General features: G+C 40.3%; 1 protein-coding gene across 6 annotated transcripts in view; it reads left to right on the top strand.

Annotated features, from left to right (window-relative positions):
* The first annotated feature begins 11,023 nt into the window (after positions 1–11,023).
* The window catches only part of LOC130159241 (neural-cadherin-like), a 67,129-nt gene continuing 55,023 nt past the window's right edge, over positions 11,024–23,129 (top strand). For all 6 annotated transcript variants that reach the window (XR_008825677.1, XR_008825676.1, XM_056360632.1 and 3 more), the window contains exon 1: positions 11,024–12,084. Coding sequence is in view for 4 of the 6 variants with exons in the window: in XM_056360632.1 (XP_056216607.1) it covers positions 11,046–12,084 (1,039 nt within the window). In the remaining 2 variants the exon portion in view is untranslated. The remainder of the gene's footprint in view (positions 12,085–23,129) is intronic.

Consider the following 23,129-nt stretch of genomic DNA (forward strand, 5'->3'; position numbering starts at 1 on the left):
GTGACAGCTGCTTCCAAGTGCAATCCACAGCTGGCCATTGGGACTGAAAAAAATGTGAAATGATACGGCTCCATGCCCCTCAGCCAGGGCCAGGGTCTCTTCACAGCATGGGAAGCTCACGGGGGGTGGGGGGGTGGGGTACTGGCCTTGATCAGACCAGGTACAAAGTGGCTATTGTCAACACACTTGTTTCATAGCCTCAGGCACATTAAATGAGTGGCTTTGACATCTCACATGTCAGCTTTTACTGTTGGTCAGTCACACGTTCTTTAAGTCTGTATGTTTCTCACCCATACTTTAACCAAAGAAACAACCTGAACCCCAACAGGATAAATAAGCCACAACTTCCTAAAAACAGAGGTTTCTATAAAGTTGTATTACCGAGTATTTCTGGCCTAGTTTTAAAAAGTAACAAAATGTATCTTAGTGCTTGTTTAATTAAGAACTCGTGCAGTGAATGCAGACAGTTAGTGGAGTGGAATTAATTTCCTTTGGAACTCTCCATGCTGCATGCTCCAAATGGCAGCCTCTCGGTCCTGCCTGAAAACCTTGCATCTATCCAGGTAGCCTGAGAAGCATGTTTATACCATGATAAATGTAAAGTCGGGGTCTATTTCAGGAGGGCGTTTTCTGTGGATTTCAAGGACGGTTTTGGCGCTTATTTCCACGTTAGCAGCAGAGGGAGCCCTGGTTCTACAAAAGACCTTTGTTGCTCATCCTGCCATAAACCAGAAAACAAAAAAATTGGGTTTTTTGCTGTGCAGTATGTTCTCACAGATGAAGCTTTAATCTATAGCATACATCTCTGCTGCTGTAAATTCATGCTCCATTATACCGCCATATGCTTTGCTTCAGTCAGAGAAAGCTGCAATAATCCTAATACTTCATCCAGCTTTATAGATATTTGTGTTGCGTGTTTGATTGCATATTGCTTGCTCACACACTTAAAGGTTATGTCTTAATAAGTTGTTTTAAATGAGTATATTAGCAGCGAGCTGGCATTTGATGAGTTTTTATGTTTTGAGAAGGTGGCGTAGTTATTGTCAATTACAATATGAGATTCAGGAAGCAAAGAAGAAGAGTTTGGTTCATTAAAAAAAATCTGGAGACATGTAGCACAGTGCTTTAGGTTGTGTATCATTTTTGGCTAGTCAGCTGCCTAGTTTCTTTCTCATCTGCCTAGAGGTATATATCATTACCTCTGCAAACCGGACAGCTCTTAATGTGAAAACATGAAAGAACAGATATGTGTTTTTCAGTACTGGTTAGGTTGCTTCATAGTGTTCAGGACTTTCAATTGTGCTGCAGAAATAGTGGATTCCTGAAATTTTTGTACACACGATATGTCCACAGAGTCCTGTGTGTCATTTATATTGATGAAGAACGGTAAACAGAAAAGAAATGCTTTCAAAAGACTTTTTATTTTTTAAACTTATTTTCTGATAACTGTGCATCTCCTACAGTGCAACCTAGTAGATATGGTATATCATATGTAATGTAAGCACTATATAATTATGTTAACTACATTACATAACAAACATACTGTGTATAGAAGAGAACGTTATATATTGCTAATGAATCTCTCTATACAATACAGATATATTTTTAATATGAATGTATAGTGTGTAATTTAAAAATATACATTTTAAGAGCCTTTTTTTAATATACCCTGTTTTGAGGTACTTCAACAGACAAAATTTTCCAGTGCAAAATGGGCTATTGAAAACCCTCAATATGTAGGCTTTGTTGCTTGGCGGCTTAGAAGGCAACAAATAGGATTCTGTTGTGGTAGTTAAGTTTCATATAGCATTGTGTGGCTACAATTTTGTCTTACCTGAGGCATCAGGTCGAATTTCACAGATATGAATATCAGCAAATTCAATAGGAGTTACAATTCATGTCATTAAAAGGCAAGTTTGATTTAAACACAACTGATATGGTAATACTTCTAGGGTTTTTTATAGAATCTTTAAAGATACTCAGCCATCTCAAGCTGTTTATTAACATGACATATGTTGTTCTAGAAATACTGTATCTTCTATATTCTGATAAACTAATAGCATTAATTCTTCCCATTATCAGTCACATCAGACCTTGCTAAATAACATGAGATTTATTGTTACCTCATTGGCTTAGACTGGTGTGGCTATACTGGGCTCACATAAGTAATATGGGGTGTTTATCAGGTAGATTTAGTCTGTGTTGTTATCAAGTCAAATAATTTTTGCTGAATGCTTACAACATTTGGTACTAGCAGTTGTATACGCTGCTGGTGTAAAGGTGGTTAGGGTGCATAAGCAGGTAAAGATTACATAGAAGATACAGGGCAGAAAATGGAAAGGCTAAGCATGAAGAAAGGGACAGTTGATGTGTGAACCGAGACCCTTCATAAAAGTAATAACACCAGCTGTTTTTTGAGATTGGGAAACTGGAAATGTTCATGCTTGAGTGTATGTCCATTGTTGTTGCATTCCATTAGTTAGGGTTTTATGTTGATTAGATGTGTGTATGATCCATTCCATTTGAAAATTTAGGTTCTGATCATGCATGTAATATTCAGGCTAATCTTTTAGGAAAGAGGACAGTTGCCTAAAGGAACATTTTGTTACTCTGTTTGTTACTGTGATTCTTTTTTTTTTTAATTACACCTATGTAATTTAGTGAAACTAATCTAAAAATTATTTCCTGAAATCTTCTAGAAGAATTAAATTTTTTAAATGGATGAAAAACAGCTCATTCTGGCACTAAAGTAACAACATTTTTTTTTAATGTGACTGCAGAAGAAGAATATTTTGAAGAGGAATACTCTGTATTCTTTAAGAATGCATTTGCCAGCTGTAAAAGATGCTCAATATCAGTTGGGTTTCAAATAATAATTCACTGTATGTATATTAGTAATTCATTCGAGGGACAGGAAAAGTTATCAATACCATTTGAGAGATGCAAAAATCTCAAGGATATTTATTTTGATAAGCAGGATCTTACCCAAGCCCTTTAAGACTTAATTTTAAACACTAGAGGGCTCTAGAAACGTCTCTGGTTTTTTTCCCCCAAGTTTTTAATCACTGTAAACAGTGTGTCTCTTTCAGCAATGCTTATGTTAACCTCATAATCATCCTTAAAATGACACTCTATTGTAGTAATAACAGAAGAATGGCAATGCGTGAATAAGCTAATGAACAAAACATCTCCTTCCTCAAGCAGCTGTAAATAAAATAAAATAAAATAAAATACCTACAGCTATGAAAACACTCTGCAGACTTTATGTTTAGTACTTCTGATTGAAGATATACTAGAATTCCTTGCTTGATGAAATCATTCTTAGTCATCTGTGGCCTAAATTAAAATCTTAGTAAAAATTAACCACATAAGCATTGTCATTGGAATTTAAAAAGAAAATTAGCAAACACTGCAGTGCCTTCAAAATAAGCATTGCATCATTTTTCCACTTTACAGAAAGTGAAGAAAGACAATTTTTAAAAAGTAATATTTTAAAAAAAGAAAACTGAATTCAGTATTTGATGTGAGAGAAATAAAGAAAAATATCAACAGTGGAAACTAAATATATGATCTTAAATTGTTAACAGTGAATTTTAACCATCTAATTAGTTATTATGTGATCACAGTGTGCCTGTTCCAAAGCCCACTGAAGGCACAGAAAATTTATCCTTTAATTTCCATTGCTCTATAAACAAGCACACTAAGGTTAACAAGGATTATTTGCAATGCAACAATCTGAATGGGCACCTCAGTAGTGGACTTTGAATAAACAAACACGGTCTTGAGAAACATTGTTGCCAGTCTGGGTCATGAGTTTGCAAAGATTTGTATGCAACAATATCAAAGCACATTAGAATAGAACGGGAAATGAAACTATGTCGACATGTGAATCAGACGTGAGGAGATCTCAGATTGTAAAAGACAGGAATGAAAAAAGGAAAAATATTCATGACATTTTTGTAGATAGATTTTTGTATTACCTTTTATTTCAAAGAATAGACAACAAATATTTTGCAAGAATATAATCCATATAATGCCATCAAATCTGAGAAGCACACTCAAATGTTTTGTTAGGCTATATATATTTGAAGTCTGATACTGAGGCTGTGAAGTCAATGATAGTATCTTACAGATTTCAGTAGAAACTGAATCAGGTCTTAAGCCCAACGCCTGCAAAGACTTGAGTTCATGCGGAACTTTCAGCCCATGGGAAAATGCAGTGAAATTAATACATGTTTTTCCTACTTTAGGGTTGTCATCACTCATGGATTTGCTCTGCTGTGGAAGTGCCAATAGTTTAACCTGGCTGAAGACATTTAATGTGATTTTTACTGCTTTGTATACTTTGATGCCTTAGGGTTTTTTAAACATCAGCAGTATTTTTCCTTTTCCTTTATCAAGAATTAGAGCATGAATGCTTTGGGGTTTTTTTGGCTAAAACCTTATACCTTAGATTGTTCATTCTCTTTCTGGGTAATGTAATTGTGCCCACGTGAAGCAGCTGTGTTTAATGAGCTGGAGCACAGCAAAGCCAATAAAACATGAACTCTGCATTATCAGCACATATATGAAATGAGGGGTGGACTATAGATTAAAACAATATCCTGTTTTTCTTTTGGAATTGTAATATAGCACCATATTCTCCTATAATAGTATTTACTGTATTGTTACATTCCTACAAAATGAAGCACTTACTTATTTGTTGGCTTGATTAATGACAAATGTTGACTATACTGTCTTATTGTCCCATCTTAAGGACTTTCTTACTGTATTTCAGATTCAAAATAGGAATTAATTTGAACAGAACGACTGTATTAACAATCTAGAACCATTGTATTCAGCCTAGCTGAGCATGTTAGGCACTTCTGGTAAGATAAGGTCAGGATTGTGCTGCTTCCTTAGCTGTATTTGCAGCTGAACATTGCTTATTCTGAAACACGTTCCACAGCTCCGAAGTAAATCACTTGAACTATGAATAATAGGGACCAGACAGTTTAGAAATATCTCTTTAAGTTAAACTATTGTAGTTGCCAGTAGTATTGTTTTATGTAATAAAGCTAGATACTCGCACTTTTCTGAAAGTATTAATTTAGGAGTTTTAAAACTTTTGCTAAGTTTAGATATGGTAGTATACCCTTGTTGCCCACAAAATTAATTTTTGCTTTAACCTCCTGCCACAACAACCCTAAACAAACTCTTCCATATCCTTTGGATCTGATAAATTTGAAGTGTGGCTCTATCAAAAGATACTACCATGTAAAAATCAAATGCATTAACCTAGAAGTTCTCTCCTGTGTATTGAATATCTGCTTTCTTTAGTAACAAAGATAAACAATTGCTATTTCTTCACTTGTTTTTGGAAGTGACACAGGTACAAGAAGAACACTAGATTTGTTGGGTCTTTTTCTTTTTCATTGTTAAGAGAAGTATTTATTGCATTGTAACTATTAAATTTTGTTCTAGTTTATGGCAGAGACTCTAAATGGTATGGAACAGTATTGGTTCTAAATATTTACTTAAGAGTCTGTGGAATAGAAGATGCGCATTTAAAACATTTAAGTTAATCCACTTTAACTCACTGTCTGGTACCCCTTTAGGCTGCTGTTTCATGAATAGAAATGCAAAGAGAGTCACAAGGGTAAAAGGAGGCCAGATTGGACCAAATGCTGCAAAGGAAGGTGATCAAAAGACCAGAGCTTGGAAAGGCAAGGTGAGACTGGGACAAAAAGTAGTGCTTGCTCCTTTTTTACTTTTATCATTTACTGTTGCTTAGGTCAAAGTATGGTGAGAAAATCTGAGCTGACCCCTGTAGTATTTTTACATACTCCACACACAGGTGAGCTAGCAGCTGTTCCAAGAAAGGGTTGTGGAAGCAGGACAAAATTCAATGTTATAACTGCATCACAAGAAAAGCAGGCGATCTGCTGCCTGAGCAGTCTTTTACCTAAATTATTTACAATAGAATTAAATAAGGGGTAGACCGACTGCCTTCAGGTTGTCTCACCACACCTTTGTATAACATGAAGGAGGATTGATGAATCCTTCATGGAGGCATCATTCCTTACTGATTCCTTGGGCTGTGGAAACAAGGGTATTTTCTCTGTATTCTCTTGTATAGGTTTTCCATATGCCCTGATTGCAGCCATAAGCTTTGGTTTCTAAGTTGCCAGAAATAATATGCTTAATTTTTTAACATGTAAGAGCTTGAGGTGGAAGTCAGCCAAGTCAAAATATTAGTTTAGGTTTGTATCATTCAAAAGATTCTTTAATTTTCAATGATGAAGATGAGCTAGTTACTTTAAAACTTTAAAGGCAGTTTCTGCCTTTGTAGGTAGTATATCATTCTTTATTACTCACTAAACCAGAATATTTCTTATAACTGTTGATCTAACTGACACACTTGCTAATTCTGATGTACAGTATAAGACACTTCAAATGAGTACAGACACCAGTGTTTGGTACTGCCACAGTGTTCATAGTGTGACACAGTCATTTAAACAAACATTATCTTCAAAGGATACTCTATATAAACCTGTTGTAAGTACCTTTTTGTTAAATGTGCTGATGGGTGATATTTAAAAATTTGGTTTGTAGCGCTTACAAGCAAACCCCTCTCAAATCTAGAAAATCTGTGTGCAAGAGTGTTACAGTGGATCTAGGTCAGTCCATCTGTGCCTTTCAGAGCTACTGACTTTGGCAGATTTGGGCTCCCTGATTTTGTAGCAGTTGTCTGCTCCAAACCCTGGAGGCCTTAATATCCCAAGCCATAGGGCTACAGTCCATATGAAGTGCTTCCCAGAACTGCACAATCTGGAAGGCCAGGTTTCTCAACATCCCTTTAGGCAGGATACTGAGAAGCTCACCAGAAACCTGCCCGGCTTCTGCTGGAACCTTGGCAGAATTGAACCAGATAAGTTTTCTTTGCCAAATCTGCAAATTCTGACAATGTGTTCTCGTTAGTTCTGCTGAGGTGAAAATGGTATGGAAATCTGAAACCCAGAGAAATGTACTGACCAAAACAAAAAATATTGAAATTTTGGTGAATTACACTTATAAATAAGAAATCCAAGCAAGAATGAATTGATTTTTTCTGTTTACTGCATGTATACAAATAATTGAAAAATACTCTAAGCAAGGTTTACTAAGATTTAGTGTCAGGCTTATGCATTCATTCTGTTTTATATATTGAATGCAAAAACAGCAGTCTGTTTCTCACATAGACTTTTTATTAAGGCCTTTATAGGGATGAAGCACAGTTTTGAGAAAGATGGGTGTTTAGAGAGTAGTATATAAAGTTATTTACTAAAGTAATTATTTTTAAAAAAAGCGAACTGACTCTGTCAGCCACGTAAGTAAAAATTCTGATTAATAAAAAAACTTTTATCATGTGAAAACTTAGGATTTTTAAGAAAAGCTTTTCTGTAAAGATTTTCAAGCTATTTACTGAGATTATTAATAATGTAATTAAACTGGTAAGTAGTAAGGCACCAGCCAGGGAAAACAGAATGTACCATTAGAGTGTTTATTCAGTGAGAATTTATTGTGACTTTATTGTCTGATTTCAGCACAGCTCAGATTTCACTTTTTTTATATGTATGTATAGCTCAATTAATTTAACGATAAATTATGTAGTGAGGTGTTTCTGACTGTATAAGTATACCCACTTACATAAATTATTGTAATTAAAACATTTATTCTAACCTTCTTGGACTTGTATATCGCACACTGTTCTTGAGAGCAGAAAGGGGCTTCCAGCTGGTTGAAATGAACTGGAAAGTAATTGTTATAAAATACTGAAAGATATTGAAAATATCTCAGTTTTTTGGTTTTGGAGGAAGGATTCTGCATAAGAAGGTGTTTCTTGCACTCATTCAGCTGCTAGATTCCAGGAAAAAAATGTGAAGTATAGTGGGAAAGCTGCATAAAGAGCTAGCAAGGATTAGACAACAGCAGCTGTACTTCTGAATAATTTAGGCTTAGTTTACAAAATTATACAGGAAAGGATTATCACTTGCAGTTGCATTTGAGAAAATGGAGCTACAAGTGTTGTTATAAAACGTGACAATGTACAAGCCATCTAAAATAGCACAGGGACTATCTTGTCCTGGCTTTTACAGAGAAAAAAAGAGGGAAACTTCTAATTACTGTATTGAAAGACGCACACAGGTAATTCAACGCAGGAGCAAGAAAAGAATTCTTGCTTTAGTGCAATAGCTGGTGCTTCTTGACTGTCAAATCCAAAATTAGAGCTAACAGAAATAGAAGGCATTGCTATAAATGGGAGAATGGTCTGGAACATTCAGAGAACCCTGATGAGAGTGCTGTTGAACAGTCAGGAAAAGGAAGCAAACAATGTGTAAAGTTTATTATACTCTCTAGATTGGCTATCTCAAGAAACTCATGAAATTGAAGAGCTGAGGAGCTTGCATTGTAAAGTTGGTGCCCATATGGTCAGAACTTGTGGAGATGGGCTGAAGCCAGAAAGATTCTGACTGTACAAGTATCCAGGGCACCAATTTAGATTCCCACTAATTTGTAGAGTCAGTAATAGGATTAGAGTCTCAAGTATTTGCCTACGATTACCATAGGGCAGTGAACTATAAAAATCAATAACCTTTTATTTTTTAACAAACAACAGTATAAAGCCTCTATTTTACTAAAAAACCCTTGTGAAATCTCTGAGTTTTCTGTCTACATGCTGGTTAAAATAAGGTAGGTTGAATTCTGCATGTGAAACCATGAATGAGGCTCATCTTTAAAGTCAGTTAGAACCATGTATGTGTCTAAATTAATTCAAATGTCTGTTGAATTTTTGATGCAGAAATGAATGAACTTTCAAAATGTAGTGGTCTTCCTGGTATATTTTCACAGTTTTTTACACAGAGAAATCCTAGTGGATGTAGAAAACAGGACTCACTGAAATGATCCCACAAAATGGCTCGATCAAATTTTGATCAAATATTAGTTGTAGATTCTTCATAGCATCTTACTAGTCAGGGAACTGTTGGAAAAGTTCCTTTTATTTTGGAGCCATATAAAACCTTGAGTCCAATCTGTATCGCCCATTGTTCTGTACACAAGCCATAGACTTCAGACATTTTCTAAGTCTGGGGAAAAAAAAAAAAAGCCACCACAAAAGCACTGAAGATAACATCCTGTATAGGGGGTTAGGGGGGTGCATCTATACAAAGATTTCAAGGACATTTTAACTCTGTGAAGCAAACTTCTGGTAAGAATTTGCATTATCTGACGTTTGTACATCAATATAACTGAAATATTTTAATTTTTTTTGAAGAATATATGTTGGCTATTATTATTATTGCTAATTAAAATGAAGATTCAATTCTGTTAGAGAAATGGATGAAAGATTGACCCATTTATTATTTCATCCTAATCAAGACATCCATGCCTGCACTGGAATTCAGATACAGCAGCTTCTTACACCATGGCTTTTATACCAAAGTAGAATTGAAAGTGCTTGAAATCTCAGGCATGTTTGAGGCATGGGAGAAACAATTCCTGTTTAGTACTCTAGATCAATTTATTTTGTTCCAGGTAGGTGGTTCTGCCTTTCTGATGGGCCACCAGAGCTTTATCATAATAAATAATGTAGCACTGTTCCATCTCAGGATGGCGTGTCGTCAGCCCTTTCCACCCTCTTCTGTGCTTCAGTGCATGTTAGGGATAGATGTTTTGGTTTTGGAAGTTCTTGTGCCTGTTCCGTTCTGTGGGAGTTACCCTGCCCTGGACCCCAAAGAAATTTGTCAGTCTGAAATCGCTGCTGACTGTTGGTGTGAAAGGGGAGGAAGGCGAGCACAGCTACTGTGCAGCCAACAGTAGGGTGCTGCTTGATTGGAAAAGGACAGACACAGTATGAGCCATAAACGGAGACAATATATTAATGCGTGAAGCTGATGATTTGTATCTCTGTTAATTACTTGCAGGATGAAATGCAAGGTCGCTCTTGTGGTAGTAGAGCACTTGGATTTTTCATTCAGAGTCTCTCTCAGTCTTCCTACTTGATCCTGGACTCCCATTTCCCCATAAAGGCTACCAACTTCTGTAAAAGGCTAATCAGGAAGGTACGATATTGCGCTTACAAAGTTTTTTGCAGTTGTGGGTGGGAAGTATAAGGAAAATGCAGTGTCTGTTTTATAGGAAAAGTAACCATTATTTACCTAACACCTAAGTTATTATAGGAAAAGTAACCATTATTCACCCGAGTCTAATGACATTTGAGAAATTTCGCTAATACAGAGTATCTCTTTTTGCTTTTCTTTAATCTCGGAATTAATCTTAAGTGATTTATGTACGGCATGATTAATATTAAGTGATTTATGTATGGCATGAGCCCATTTTATATTGTGTTTGACTTCACTCTTGAAAGCACGATTCTGTTTTGGAGAGGAACTGCTTATTATAGTAGCATTTCCTGCCACCTACCTGACTTAGGTAGTCAGTCAACTTTAGCGGTGAAATTCAGTCTTGCTGGGCTTTCAGTTTTACTCACTGGTGCCGAAAGTTCAACGCTGTTGAAGAAACGTTGGATTCTGTTTCTCCCCGTTTACCACGAGCAACATCCTCTAGTTAAGCTGCATTTCACCTAAAAAACTGCTTTACCTTTACAAATCTGGAGGTGTTAGGGAGCTGGTTGTGACTAAGGACGTACCTTCAGGCCAGTGCCATCGCTCAGGCACAAGCTGTGGGGCAGAGCGGGACTCTGCAAAGCGCAGCTATCCAGAAGCCGACAGGACAACGTTTCCAGCAGGTGCCCGAGCGCCGGGGGAGCCGCGGGCCGCCGCCCGGATGCCCGGGGCACGCGGCCGAAGGTGGCTGTGGGGAGGGCGGGGGCCGCTGGCGCAGGAAGGGAGGCTCGTGCCCCGGCGGGGCCACCCCAGGGCGGAGGCGGCTCAGCCCGCCCGCAGGCGGCAGGGCGGCGACCGGCACCGCCCCGCGCCCGGCCCGGCCCCGCGGCCCCTCCTCGCCCGCCCACTCGCCGCGCCGCTGCGGGAGCCCAGCCCGGCCGGCCGCCGCTCGCCGCCGCCATGGGCCCCGGCGGAGCCCGGCGCGTCGCCGGCTGCCTGCTGCTGTGCTGGGCGCTGGCCGCCGCCCGCGCCGCCCCGCGCCGGACACCCTCGTTCGGCGGCCACGTCGCGGAGAACCGCCCGGCGGGCACGCGTGTGCGCGGGCTGAGCATCCCCCTGACGCGGCTGGGGCCCGAGCCCTGGTGCGCCAAGGTGCAGGGGCGCCGCTGGCGCCTGCAGCTGCTGGGCGAGGGCCACTCGCACTTCCAGGTGTCGCTGCACGCCCGCACGGCCCGCGTCTGGCTGCGCACCCGCCGCCCGCTGGACCGCGAGGCGCGGGCGCTGTACGCGCTGCGCCTGGGGCTGTGCTGCAAGCGCTGCGTGCCGCGCGGCGCCGCGCCCGCCGAGCTGGCCGCCCTCACCGTCCGCGTGCTGGACGACAACGACAACGCGCCGCGCTTCGTCGGCGGCCCGCGGCCCGGCGTCACGCAGCTGCGCGTGGAGGAGACGCTGGCGCTCAAGTCGCAGGTGTGGCAGGCGCGCGCCGAGGACGCGGACGCGGGCGCCAACGCCGAGCTGCGCTACTTCGCCCTCCCGCGCAGCGCGCACTTCTTCGTGGTGCCGCGCAGCGGGCGCGTGGTGCTGGTGCGCTCCCTGCTCCACCTGCGCGCGCCCATCCCGCTGCGCCTCTACGCGCGGGACCGCGGCCGGCCGGCGCTGCGCAGCGAGCCGCTGGAGCTGGAGGTGCTGCCGCAGCCCAAGCGCCTCCCGCCGCCCCGCGCCGCCGCCCGCCGCCGCCGCCGCCGGGCTCCGCCGCCGCCGGGCCCCGCCGCCGCGCCGCTGGCGCTCTCCCTGCCCGAGGACGCCCGCCCGGGCAGCCGCCTGGCCGCGCTGGCCCCGGCGCGCTTCGCCTCCGCCTGGTTCGAGCTGGTGGCGCCGCCCGTCGAGGAGTCGCCGGTGCGCGTGGAGCGGGAGACCGGCGAGGTGAGGCTGGCCGCGGGCCTGGACCGGGAGGCGGCGGCCGCCTGGGAGATCGTCGTCCGCGTCCGGGAGCGCCGAGGTAGGTGCGGGCGGGGGGGGCGCGGGCGGCGGCTGTGCTCGCCCCCGCGGCAGGGCGCGCGTCCCGGCGGGCAGCCGGGCCGGTGTGTGCGCTGAGGGGCGGCCGGCGCCTGGCGGTAGCTGAGCGCGGTGCGGGAGGCAGCCTTCCTCACGTCGTGGACGTCGCAGCACTGTCGGTGACGGGAGGCGTCACGCGGCAGGGGACGGGGACGGTACCGCGCCGTGGGAGCGCGGGGAGCGGTGGGGCCGCTGGCGGAGTTCGGCTGCTCCACCTGTTGCGGTTCTTACCCCTCAGCGAGCGGCACCGCAGCGTTCGCTCGTGGTACAGACGCGTTGAGACAAAGCGTGCGGGATGCACCGCACTTCTTACACACAGGTGTTCTCTGCCGCGGTGCTTCCCGTCGCTCTGATCCCGTAAGAGCTGAAGTTGAAGCGTGCAGCTGAAGTCACTGAGGGCTGAGTCGTTACTAAAGTTAAGCAAGTTTGAATCACAAGCGCGATGTGAGTTTTTGCAGGATTGGTGCCTTTGTGTGGAAGGGGCTGCTCTTTTTTTAAAAATCGGAGGGGTCCGATGTGCGCGTTTGTGGTTTAAATTGCCCTCATTCACAGGGTCTTACTCGCGTTAAGTAGAATAGCTCGTTTCATTTATCTCTGGCCGATTTCACCTATTAGTTTTTCAAATTCTTTTATAATTTTGAATTGTCATCGTGGTTAATATTTTTCACCAGTGAAAACAGAGCTTAGTTTAAGCATAGTTTCTGTTCACTGCGTGATGGATGTCTCTGTACACTCACCTTGTCTCTTGTTATTTTCCTGTCGCTTGTGATTGTAACAGTGTTCTGACAGTTGTCTGGAATGTGAGTATTCTGGGGGAAATTGTATCAGCAGGGATGAGGTGGTTGGCTTGTTTTCATCTTGGAAAGGTTTGGAAAGGGGGGTTGTATTATGTGGTTTCTGGTGCTTGTGAATACCTGACTTCGCAGCAGTGCAACTGCTCAGAGTAACGTGTGTGAGCCGCAGAGCAGCGCAGGCGGGGGGATGGAAAGCTTTCCCTGGGAGCCCTTTCCTCATCTCTTCTGATTTCTGACTGAGGGGCAGCCCATAGGGAGCGGGAGACAGTTTATTCCTTGGTGTCTGTTAAATCCCTGAGGATGCCTGCAGGGATTCTAGTTAATACTGACAGTTTCAGTGATGCGGATACTTCCCTCTGTGAAGCAGGCTAGATCAGCAACTCATTTCACTTGGGTCCTGAGGAACAACTCTCAGATCCTTCTCTGGTTCTCATTTGGTTTTTGTCACCTGTCACTACAGCCTGTTCAGGTCGGTCACTTGCGCTGGCTTTGCGCTGTGTTCCAGCTTGAGCTTTGGCTGCTAACCAAGAGATTGACAGGCCAGTTTCCAAAACACAAATGCTTTCTGTGTCCTTTCTTTGCTACTCAATCTTGAGCAAGGGATGTCAGTACTCAGAGGTGGTGACAAAATCTATCGGGTCAATCTGAGTATGCTTCTGGGATGTTCACCCACTCTGTCACGTAGCTCAAGTTTCAGCACTTTGTAGGTGTCACAGCTCCCTCTGTCAGGATGGAGAAGGTGATGTTAGAAAAGTGGTAGCTAACCTTGCCCCGGGTTGCTGCTAATCTCACCTTTGTGATTGTTTTTGCTCTTATCTAGTCTCAATATAGAAGTCCAAGGTTGCCTGTGACAAAGCTTGTCACTCTGCCATGCCAGAGTCCATTTCCAAAGCAATGCTTGCTCATAGCACTGCTTGCTCATGCAGTTAAAAAAAAACCCAAACCAACTTCAACTTACTTTCAGGATTTTTTTTTTCACCATCTTATTATTTATTAAATGGTTTGGAGTGTTTTCTACTAGCCTGTTATATTACTGCTAGTAGTATGAAGTCGTAAGATAATAATCTCTTTAGAAATGTGTAGAACTAGATTCTGACTGTGAGACGAGGTAGATGGCAATTAACTGTGGATAGTGTAAATGGCGTGCTTTAGATGGAGTGATTTTAAGTTTCTTTGTTTAAAGGAGCCTAAATTAAAAAAGGCACTTGTATTAGCACTAGTTTTTTAATCAGATGAAGCTTAATAGTGACACATATAAAACTTTTTAGTTGCAGAATTCTTACATTCTCCTTTTAATAGGAGTTAAAATGCATAGGTATTTGAAACAGATTTAGAAAGTTATGTCTCTTCCCTTCCTTGCAATCCAGACTTCAGTAATGTGAGAAAGGATAACCAAAAGGATGGGATAGGAGAAGGAGAAAGATGGCTAGCAGAACTAATGTTCTAGTGAGTCTAAAATAAGGAAGAACTATAGAAGATTGCAAAAGCTCCAGGAAAAAAACACCCAGTATTTACAGCAGTGAGTTCTCAGGATGAATTAAAGCATGGGAAGGTTACATTGAATTTTGTTGTGAATAGAAGTGTAAGTTCAGGTTCTTTCTCCAGTTTGTTTGCTTTGCTGTTAACAGTTGCACTGGCTTATTTTACAGTGTACATAACCATAAATATTTCAGCAGCTATGGTTTTCTAGTATTGGAGCTTGTGGTATCAGATGTTGATTTATATTCAAGTTGTATAAGTTGGTATCAATTCTTTTAATAATATTTCTTTCGTTTTCTACTCCCCTAATTCTTGCCACTTGGTAGCTGAGAATTGAAAATTAACCAATAATTAATTCTGGCATTAACCTCTTCTTCAATGCAGGCAATGATATCACAAGATTTTTAGATACTTTAGCATATAATGTCTACCCTCTTTGTCCTTTATATTTTCAATATAGTTTATTATGATTCATTTGTAATGTGCACTTCATTACTTAAAGTAGTAAAGAGCGCTTAAAAGCATTGTGGCACAAGGGGTCTTACTACTTCTCTAGGAAGAAAAACGGATATATATATATTTTTTGGCTGGTGGAGCGTTTTCAAAGTAGCAGCAAGAAGACTGGTATATGGTAACAAGGCAACATTCAGCAGCATTTCTTCCTGGTTTATGTGGCAGCCCTCATCCTTTAGTTCATAAATGGGACTCTGTAGGAGATGTCCTGTTCCTGAATTAATTTTTATTCAGAGGAACACAAAGGATATGTAACAGGCTGCATATGTGTCCATTTTTTTCTCTGCAGCTAAAATAGAATTTTAAATACTTTTCTGTTTGCTTCCTCCCAATTCTGTCCTGGATAATCAACACAGCAATATGTCCAGGGCTGGTGTTCCATTGAAGTAAATACTGTTCCAGATGCAACCAGACCTTTAAGCATCTCAATATCCAGATAATCTTACACACGTTCATAGAAGAAGAAGGATTTTCTCACTCTTGAGTTGCAGCTTGTTGAAGGTATGAGCTAACCTAGCTCACTCCATTAGGGATGGGAAGTAACTACTAATGTAACAGATTCACTCCTCGCTACTCAGAGCATTTCTTAGTAGAACGGTGTTGTGTGACCATAGTCTTGGCACTGATACACGTTTTCCTGTGTCAGGGGTAGCTTTGAGGGGCATTTGCAGTATGAACACCTCTTTGGCATGCAGGGTTGGGTTTTTTGGCAAAGCTGCAGTTGAGCTCTAAGATTTATTGTAGCGATGTGGCCAAATAACTATTACCACTATTGCCATTACCAGTGCAGCTACATGCTGTAGGTACTTTTTGACTGGTCATATTTTGGTTGTAAATTTAATGATTTTTTTTTTTTTAATATAGATGCCAATTAAAAAAAATAAATCCATAGTTTGGTATTCTTTGAAATAATAAATATTTTGTGTATTTTAGTGCTACAATAAAATTAACTTCAATCTGTAGAGTACACAGTAGTTACTAGTTGCTTTTATTCACTCTGTATCTTTTTGTGGCTATTGAATAGTTTGTAGACTTAGTTTTAACATAGTTTATGTATTTTCTGGAAGCAGAAGTCACTGGAATGTAGCAGCAGGAAAACCCGAACCTATAGTGCTAAGTGCCCTTTTTATGGTATGGGTTCTGCTGTACTTGTAGGCCCCGGACAAGAGAGGAGGTAATTGTTGTTTTGTATTTCAACTTCAGGTGAGTTCCTCACATGAACTCTTAAAGGAAGGTTTAAAGACAGGCAGAAGTTGGTTTTAAGGAGTAGAGAAGAGATCACAGATCATTCAGGCCTGATAGTCCTCATAGGTTGGCAGGATGTTACCCATCTCGTTAGGGTTGGCCTGTCCAACACGATTGTCAGGTCTTGCAGTGCAATAATGGTCCTGCAGCACCCTGCTCCCTGGGTTTGGCTGCCCGTGTTCAAGGCCAGCTCTGACACCATGCTGCTGGCTAATCTTGGATCAGACAGTTGGTTGTCACAAGCCTTGTCTGTGGCCTCTGGCCCATGTCCCAGGAGCTGCGTTTAAGCTCAGGTCCTTTCCTGAGCTCCCCGGGGGTGTGCTGTACCTGGCTGTGCATCTTGCTCACCCTGACGCTGCCCTGCTGACTTGCTTTCCCGCTTGATCCGAGACCCACCCCCTCACTGCGCCTTTGTCTGGTGACCACTGGGTTTGTTTGGTGACCACTGGACTGTTGGATGAACCACGTTTATAGCATGGGATGTCCTAGCCTGGGATGGCGGTCTGTGGCTGTGAGGTCCCTGCCCCTGCCTGCCTTGGCTCCCATTTCACCTTACCCTGCAGAGCAGCCCTTTCTTGCTGCTCCTGGGCAGTTAAATTCTGCAACTTCAGCAGCAGTGTGTGTGCATTTGTATAAAATACTCTATGTACCCTGACTACCTGGAGAGCTTAAGTTGCTCTGCCTGGACATTTGGACAGAAAATTCAATCTTGAGAGCTGAAACCACTAATTTGAAATAGGAATACAGCTCAACAATATTTACATTTTTTGTAATTTACAGATAGATATGTTGGCCAAAAGAAAAACCACAGACTCCACAACCCCAAACCAAAGAGGAACACCAGGAAAAATCCCATATATTAGTTTGAGCCACAAGATGCTAAACAGAATTCCAAAATCGCAAAGCTTAACTTCATGAGTATGTTCTTTGGCACTTGGTCCTTGATGAGCAAATTCCTCTAGTGATACCTGATCACTCAGCCCTGGGCTATATTCTTTGTTTGACCTTGCCTGGAAGGAGTGATGGTTATGCTCACATTTTCTGTAGCATTGAAGATTTTATCCCATTTAATTTGTTGGGATTTATTTATTTATTCTTCACAAAAGCATGATACTATTTTAAGTTTTACCGAGTGAACAGAAGGCAGAATTTAACTGCCATACACATTAATATTTTAACATAAAGCTAGCATTTAATTTGAGAAGGAGCCATTATTAGTCCATTAATATTTGGGGGAAGTGCATGAAAGGTCCTGTCTTTCTAATCCTCCGTTGTCTCAAGCTCCTTTGACCTTACTTGATCCATGGTCATTAGCTTTGTAATCCTCTGTCATTCATTTTTTCTTATCAGAGGATTTACAAAGGGTGATGTTTGACATGCCTTCCAAATAGTTAATGGCAGTCACTTACATGTTCAAGTATATTTGTCCTGTTTAAATCGACATACAGAATGGAGGTACCAATTTTAGTGATACATATATTTGAAACCTTGATGGTTTTCATGCTTGGAAGCCAAGGATCATCTGTTTTAATTTTATCTGAGGCCTTAGTCCCTCACTAGCTGTATTGATTCTGTTGGGATCATCCCTAAGAATTAAGTAGCTTCTGGGTGATGTTTTATCTTACATAGTTCTTAATACTACTTTTATGAATTGCAACCATGTTAACAGTTACACATCAAGCTGGGTTGAAGTTGAAATAATCATGTAATCCAGCAGGTGGGTTTCATGCTATTAAGGCAAAAGGAAACATTAAGGCAAAAGGAAACGTACATTCTGTGTGCATTTGGGACAACTATGGGTGTTTACAGGTTTGGAAGGTGACTTATATGTGGTAGAAAGGAATGTCTGGGGAAGCTGTAGACCACCATGTTGATGTCTATTCAGTCTGAATGTTTTGATACTATATGCTTTCTACTCCAAGCAGTCAGATTAAAAATATCTTTGTGAGACTGTTGGGACTTGAACACCAAAACTTTAGATCTTCTGGCTGTTAATCATGTCAAACATTTAGTTTCTGCCAAATGTTTTTTTTCTCTTTTAACATCTAACTAAATTTCAGCACAGATCTGTTAATCTGAGTAAATTATAGAACATGTAGATAGGATCTTCCTCAAAGCTGGTTTAGAACGTCTCCAGTTGGACATTGATTCTCTGACTGACATGGCAATTATGTTACACTTCATTTGATTATGAAATAATTTTGTTTCAGTTTTTCCTAACCTTTTTCCCAATTTGTCTTAGAAGTGTAGTGTCCGGAAATTTGTAGGTAGAATATCTTTAAACCTTGGTATGTTTGAGTTTAGGTTTTAGAATAAACAGGAGACTGAGACTTAGCCTACAGTAGATTTTCCTTTGACTTCAAAGTGTTTTGGTGTAGACAGGGGACAAATGCAGTATTTTGAAGACAGTTTCTTTTTGATTCACTTAATAGACAGTATTTAGTAATATACAGTGTTTCAGACAAACTGCACTTTTTTCGTTTTTCTGATAAGAGGTCTGATTTTTTAAATAGAAATTTTATTGCCTTAGATGATTAATCTTATGCATATCCATTTTTTTACTTCTTTAAATGGGAATTGCATAGACAAGTCAGTGTTAAGGAAGTACTAGCTCTGGGATGAGGACAGTTGGGGACGATAGAGCAAAAGAGGGTTGAAATGGATAAGGAAGGCTTTGTCAATGTGACAGCTTGCTCCTCAGCACAGTTTGAAATGGAAACTGAGGTTCATCAGTCATTCTTCCCTGCTGAAAAAAAATGTTTGTGAAGTCTCACAGCGTGGTGTCCTTTCTCCCAGCAGATAACAGTTTATTGCTTTTTCCTAGCCTTAATGACAAGAGTTCAGCGTGGTATGAGTAGGCTTCAGTTTACTGATGGTACATAAAATGTTGGTATGTGATGTACCATGGTCAGTTTTCTCTTTTTCCTTTTCTGGAAGATGAAAATTAATAATGATTTCCTTTCGTTCATGTGTTTAGGTTTGCAGTCCAGATAATGTTAGTTCAAAAGACTCTGTGCATAATGATACAGAGAAGTATAGCAGGCTGTTGTTGGTGAAGCTCTCTCTCTCTCTCCACCCCCCCCCCCCCACCCCCCCCCACCCCCTTTCTTTTGGTTTTTTTCCTTGCACATGATGGGCTACAGAGAAAGAAACCAGATTTTCCCCAAGACATACGAAGGAAAATGGCAAAAGAACTTACCATCTGACAGCAGTATGGTAGCTGCTACCTCTTTAGCTAAGTTGTCTCATTACAATAATGCTTTTTGGCAATTAATTAATCATTTATTAAGACACATTTTGTTATTTAAGGATGTCTGTTGGGATTATTAATTTGTAGTTATTACTTCACATCTGGGCACGCTTGTTTTCTTGCCTGCCACTCTCAGCAGATGGATACCACACTGGGAAGTCCCTGATAACATGTTTATCACTTTACTCTCTTTTTAATTGGTAATTTATATTAAGAACCACTCTGCCATGATGATTTAGCTCCTCTGATGCTTTCTTTACTTTTGTACTTTTTTTTTCTGGCTTGCTTTAACTTCTGTTTTAAAAGCCATATGAGGGTAAGGAACAGAGACATGACAGACTGTCATTATTCTATCTGCAAAAATGATAAGGCATATTAGGAGGGAGTGTGGGCTGTCCACAGCTTGAGCCCATCAAAGTTATCCCTTTAGAAGGTTTATGTTTTATGAATGAGCAAACTACTGTACTTAAAAGTAGCCCATCATATACTTCATGAATTGTCAGAAATGACAGTAGAGAAATGTTTGTGCATAATCGTCCTATATTTTAAAGGATATACAGTAGGACTTGCTACAAAAACCAGCAGCTTTTATCTCATGTTATGGTATGAAAATGGGAAATGAGCTTTCTCCTGATTGCAGCTAGAGGCTTAGGACATAAGATTTTTTTCTGGAAGTGTATCTTCCCAAACTTTGAGTAAATATTTTAGATGAATTAGACATATTATAGGGTGAGGTGTTAAAGAGTTCAGTATGATATTTGCAAAGCCTCTTCAAAACAACAATGCCCTCTCAACCAAGCCCCAAATATTTTGCTTGCAGTAACCCAAACAAATAACAAACCCCTAAGTTTTCAAAAAACATTTGTCTATTTCAGGTGAAAATCTTAGAAATTGGAGCAACTTAAAAAACCCAAACAATTAACTTGAATACTTAAGTTGCTGATAGATGTAGACCAGTATGTAATAACGATGTTGACATAAAGACTTTGCAAGACTTTTAACATTCTCATACTTGCCTTTTAAAAATAAATTGAAATGACCTAAAAATGCCAGGAGCAACCTAGCTTCTCACCCATTATTGTTTAATCATAATAATATAATAACTTTTCCATCAGTACATTTAAGGAATGTATAGTAATTGTCCACAATTGTAGAGACATGTTCAGTCAAGTACATAGTCTGTATTTTCTGGTTTTTTAAAATCAGAATGTCTGGCATTGTCAGTTTTATCAATTACACTGATGCAGAGAAGCCTACGTTTTTAATGAATACGAGGGTTTCATTTTCAAGTCTTGTTTTATAGAAGTATCCATTGGATTTCTGAGACAAAAGACAGTCCTATAATCCTAATACAATCAGAAGTCTGAGAATATGTTTGATTTCAGAGTGACAGCATCTTCTATAATTTGACATGGTGAAAGATGGGTTTAGAGGCAACTCCAGCCTACAGTATTTGAAATTGCAGTCAAACTGTTTCAGCATGCATGATTTTCAAGGCTTGGTTTGACCAGCGTAACATTCAAAAATTGTCGTTAACTGAATGATCAAGTATTAAAGCCCTCTCCTCCGTCCTGTCACCCTTGGTGTAAGAATATAGGTAGGTGGGGGAATAGTGTTTTCCCAGTTGCTCTATGAAATGACAGGATTTATTAATTTGCAGTATCTGTATGCAATCCAATGAATCTTTATAACCCAACTTCGACACCAGGTTGGAGGAGCTAGTTCCTGTTACTTCATGTTGAAACAGTTTCCTAGAAAATTCATGGTGAACACCATGAAATAATTTTGTCAGGTACACCTGGATTTGGTAGTGCCATAAGGAACTAGTGAAGAACCTAAAGAAGAAAGGGACTATTATCCAATCAAGATGTTTGGTCACTTGTAATTTTCAGTATGTTCTTAAATTTTGACAAGTCTTTAACTTGGACTCCCCTAGAAGTTCATGATTCTGAGAGGGCTTTCTGTTCCTTCTAAAGACACGGTCCCTCTATATGTCTTAAATTTGACATGAAAATTCACTGATTATTTTACAAGCTTGTGACCCTTTTAAATTTCTAATAAATTTTCCTAGGCTTTTTGGACAAAGTATGTAACTCAATCTTTATAGTGTATGAGTATTAAGGTCTTTTCCTGTTTTCTTTTTTGTTGTTGTTGTGTTTTGTTTGTTTTTTTTTTTTATAAGAACATTTATTTTATAATACAAATGTGGTTTGTATCTCACCAAAGGATCAAATTTCTAACTTTGTGTAGTTACTTTAACCTATTGTGTTTTCTCCTATATATTTAACTCTACCTTTATTATAAAGTTTCTCAATCTTAACAACTGTGCTTAATGAGGCACTGCCTGCCTTTTGATCGTGGAGGAATCTAGTGAGAAGGCTGACAGCAGACAGTGTCCTTTATCTACACTGCTGTTTTCTGAAAGGCGTTTGAATAACAAATTTTTATGCTTGGAGAAATAACTTCCTTTCAGAAAAGTGAATTCTGTCTTAAAACTAGGGAGATTTTAGATACTGCGCAAATCCTGTCTGTATTATGGCTTGGACCTTGTGGACTTTAAGGAATGTTATTGGATGTACAGTGATTCTGATTTTACTAAATCACTTTCCTCAGATAGCTGAGGTGGTCTATGTTTTTTACATCTGTTGAAAGGTTATACAGGTGTAGTGCTAAGTTAGTCTAACATAAAATGATGGAAGTCTAACACCTAGGGGTATTATGAAGGTGAAATGACTTTCTTTGAAATGCTTCTGCTATATAAACCAACAGTTGGATTATGTTAATGTGTGATTCTTACGCAGAGTACGTTGGTAGAGAACTGATTTCATTAGCTGTATGGATCTCTGAGTTTGCCTACAGAGCTGAAGATAGGTATTTTAGAGACACTTTCTCCTATTTTTTTTTTTTTTAGTGACTTATTGCTCCTTTTAAAGAGCATTTTTGCTATGGTTAAACTTCACAGCAAGTCACGTAAAGTCACTTAATATTTTGCCTTTTTTTTTAAAGGATGAAAACTGTGCGTTGTGGCATATCACATATTTCCTGTGAGCAGAAAGTTGGGCCAGCCAGTGTATTATGTTACCTAATGTAGTTGGAATTAAGAGAAAGGCAATATAATAAATGCTTCTGTTTATCAGTTTTCAGATAGGCATGAAAAATAAGCAATTATAGGTAGACACCTGTGATGAGGTTTCTGCAGTGGATTATGAAGACTTATTTTGATGATAGGGAGTGAATTTCAGTGCTGCAGCTTTTGTCAGTTAAGTTAAAAGGAAGTAATTCCAGCTGGAGGGAATATCAGAGAAAAAGCAGACTTCAGGATGAGCTGCCCTAAGAAGGATTTTTGATGATACACAAACTGTAATAGGGAATTAAGCAGCTAAAGCAGGAAAACCCTCTGGACTAGAGTTTATAATTTTAGCTTGAATTTTTTATATACATTGGAAAGAGAGCTGTAGAGACGGCTTAGTTTTGATATTGCAAAGGGCAAATAAGTGGTGTTTGCAAATATATGGGAAAAGCAGTCTGCTTGCAGAACCCGTTTTTATTAGTTTCCATAGTGTAGAAAAATAAGAAAAGGAAAAAATATTTTTATTTGATCAGAAAGTATGACTTTACCCTCTGAATATGAAGTATTATTGTCTGTATGACTTTAAAAAATGCTAATTTTTGATATAAAATCTTCCAGTGTTATGTTACTATCATGCT

Source organism: Falco biarmicus, chromosome 15 (assembly GCF_023638135.1).
Source record: "Falco biarmicus isolate bFalBia1 chromosome 15, bFalBia1.pri, whole genome shotgun sequence".
In the NCBI taxonomy this organism is placed as follows: domain Eukaryota; kingdom Metazoa; phylum Chordata; class Aves; order Falconiformes; family Falconidae; genus Falco; species Falco biarmicus.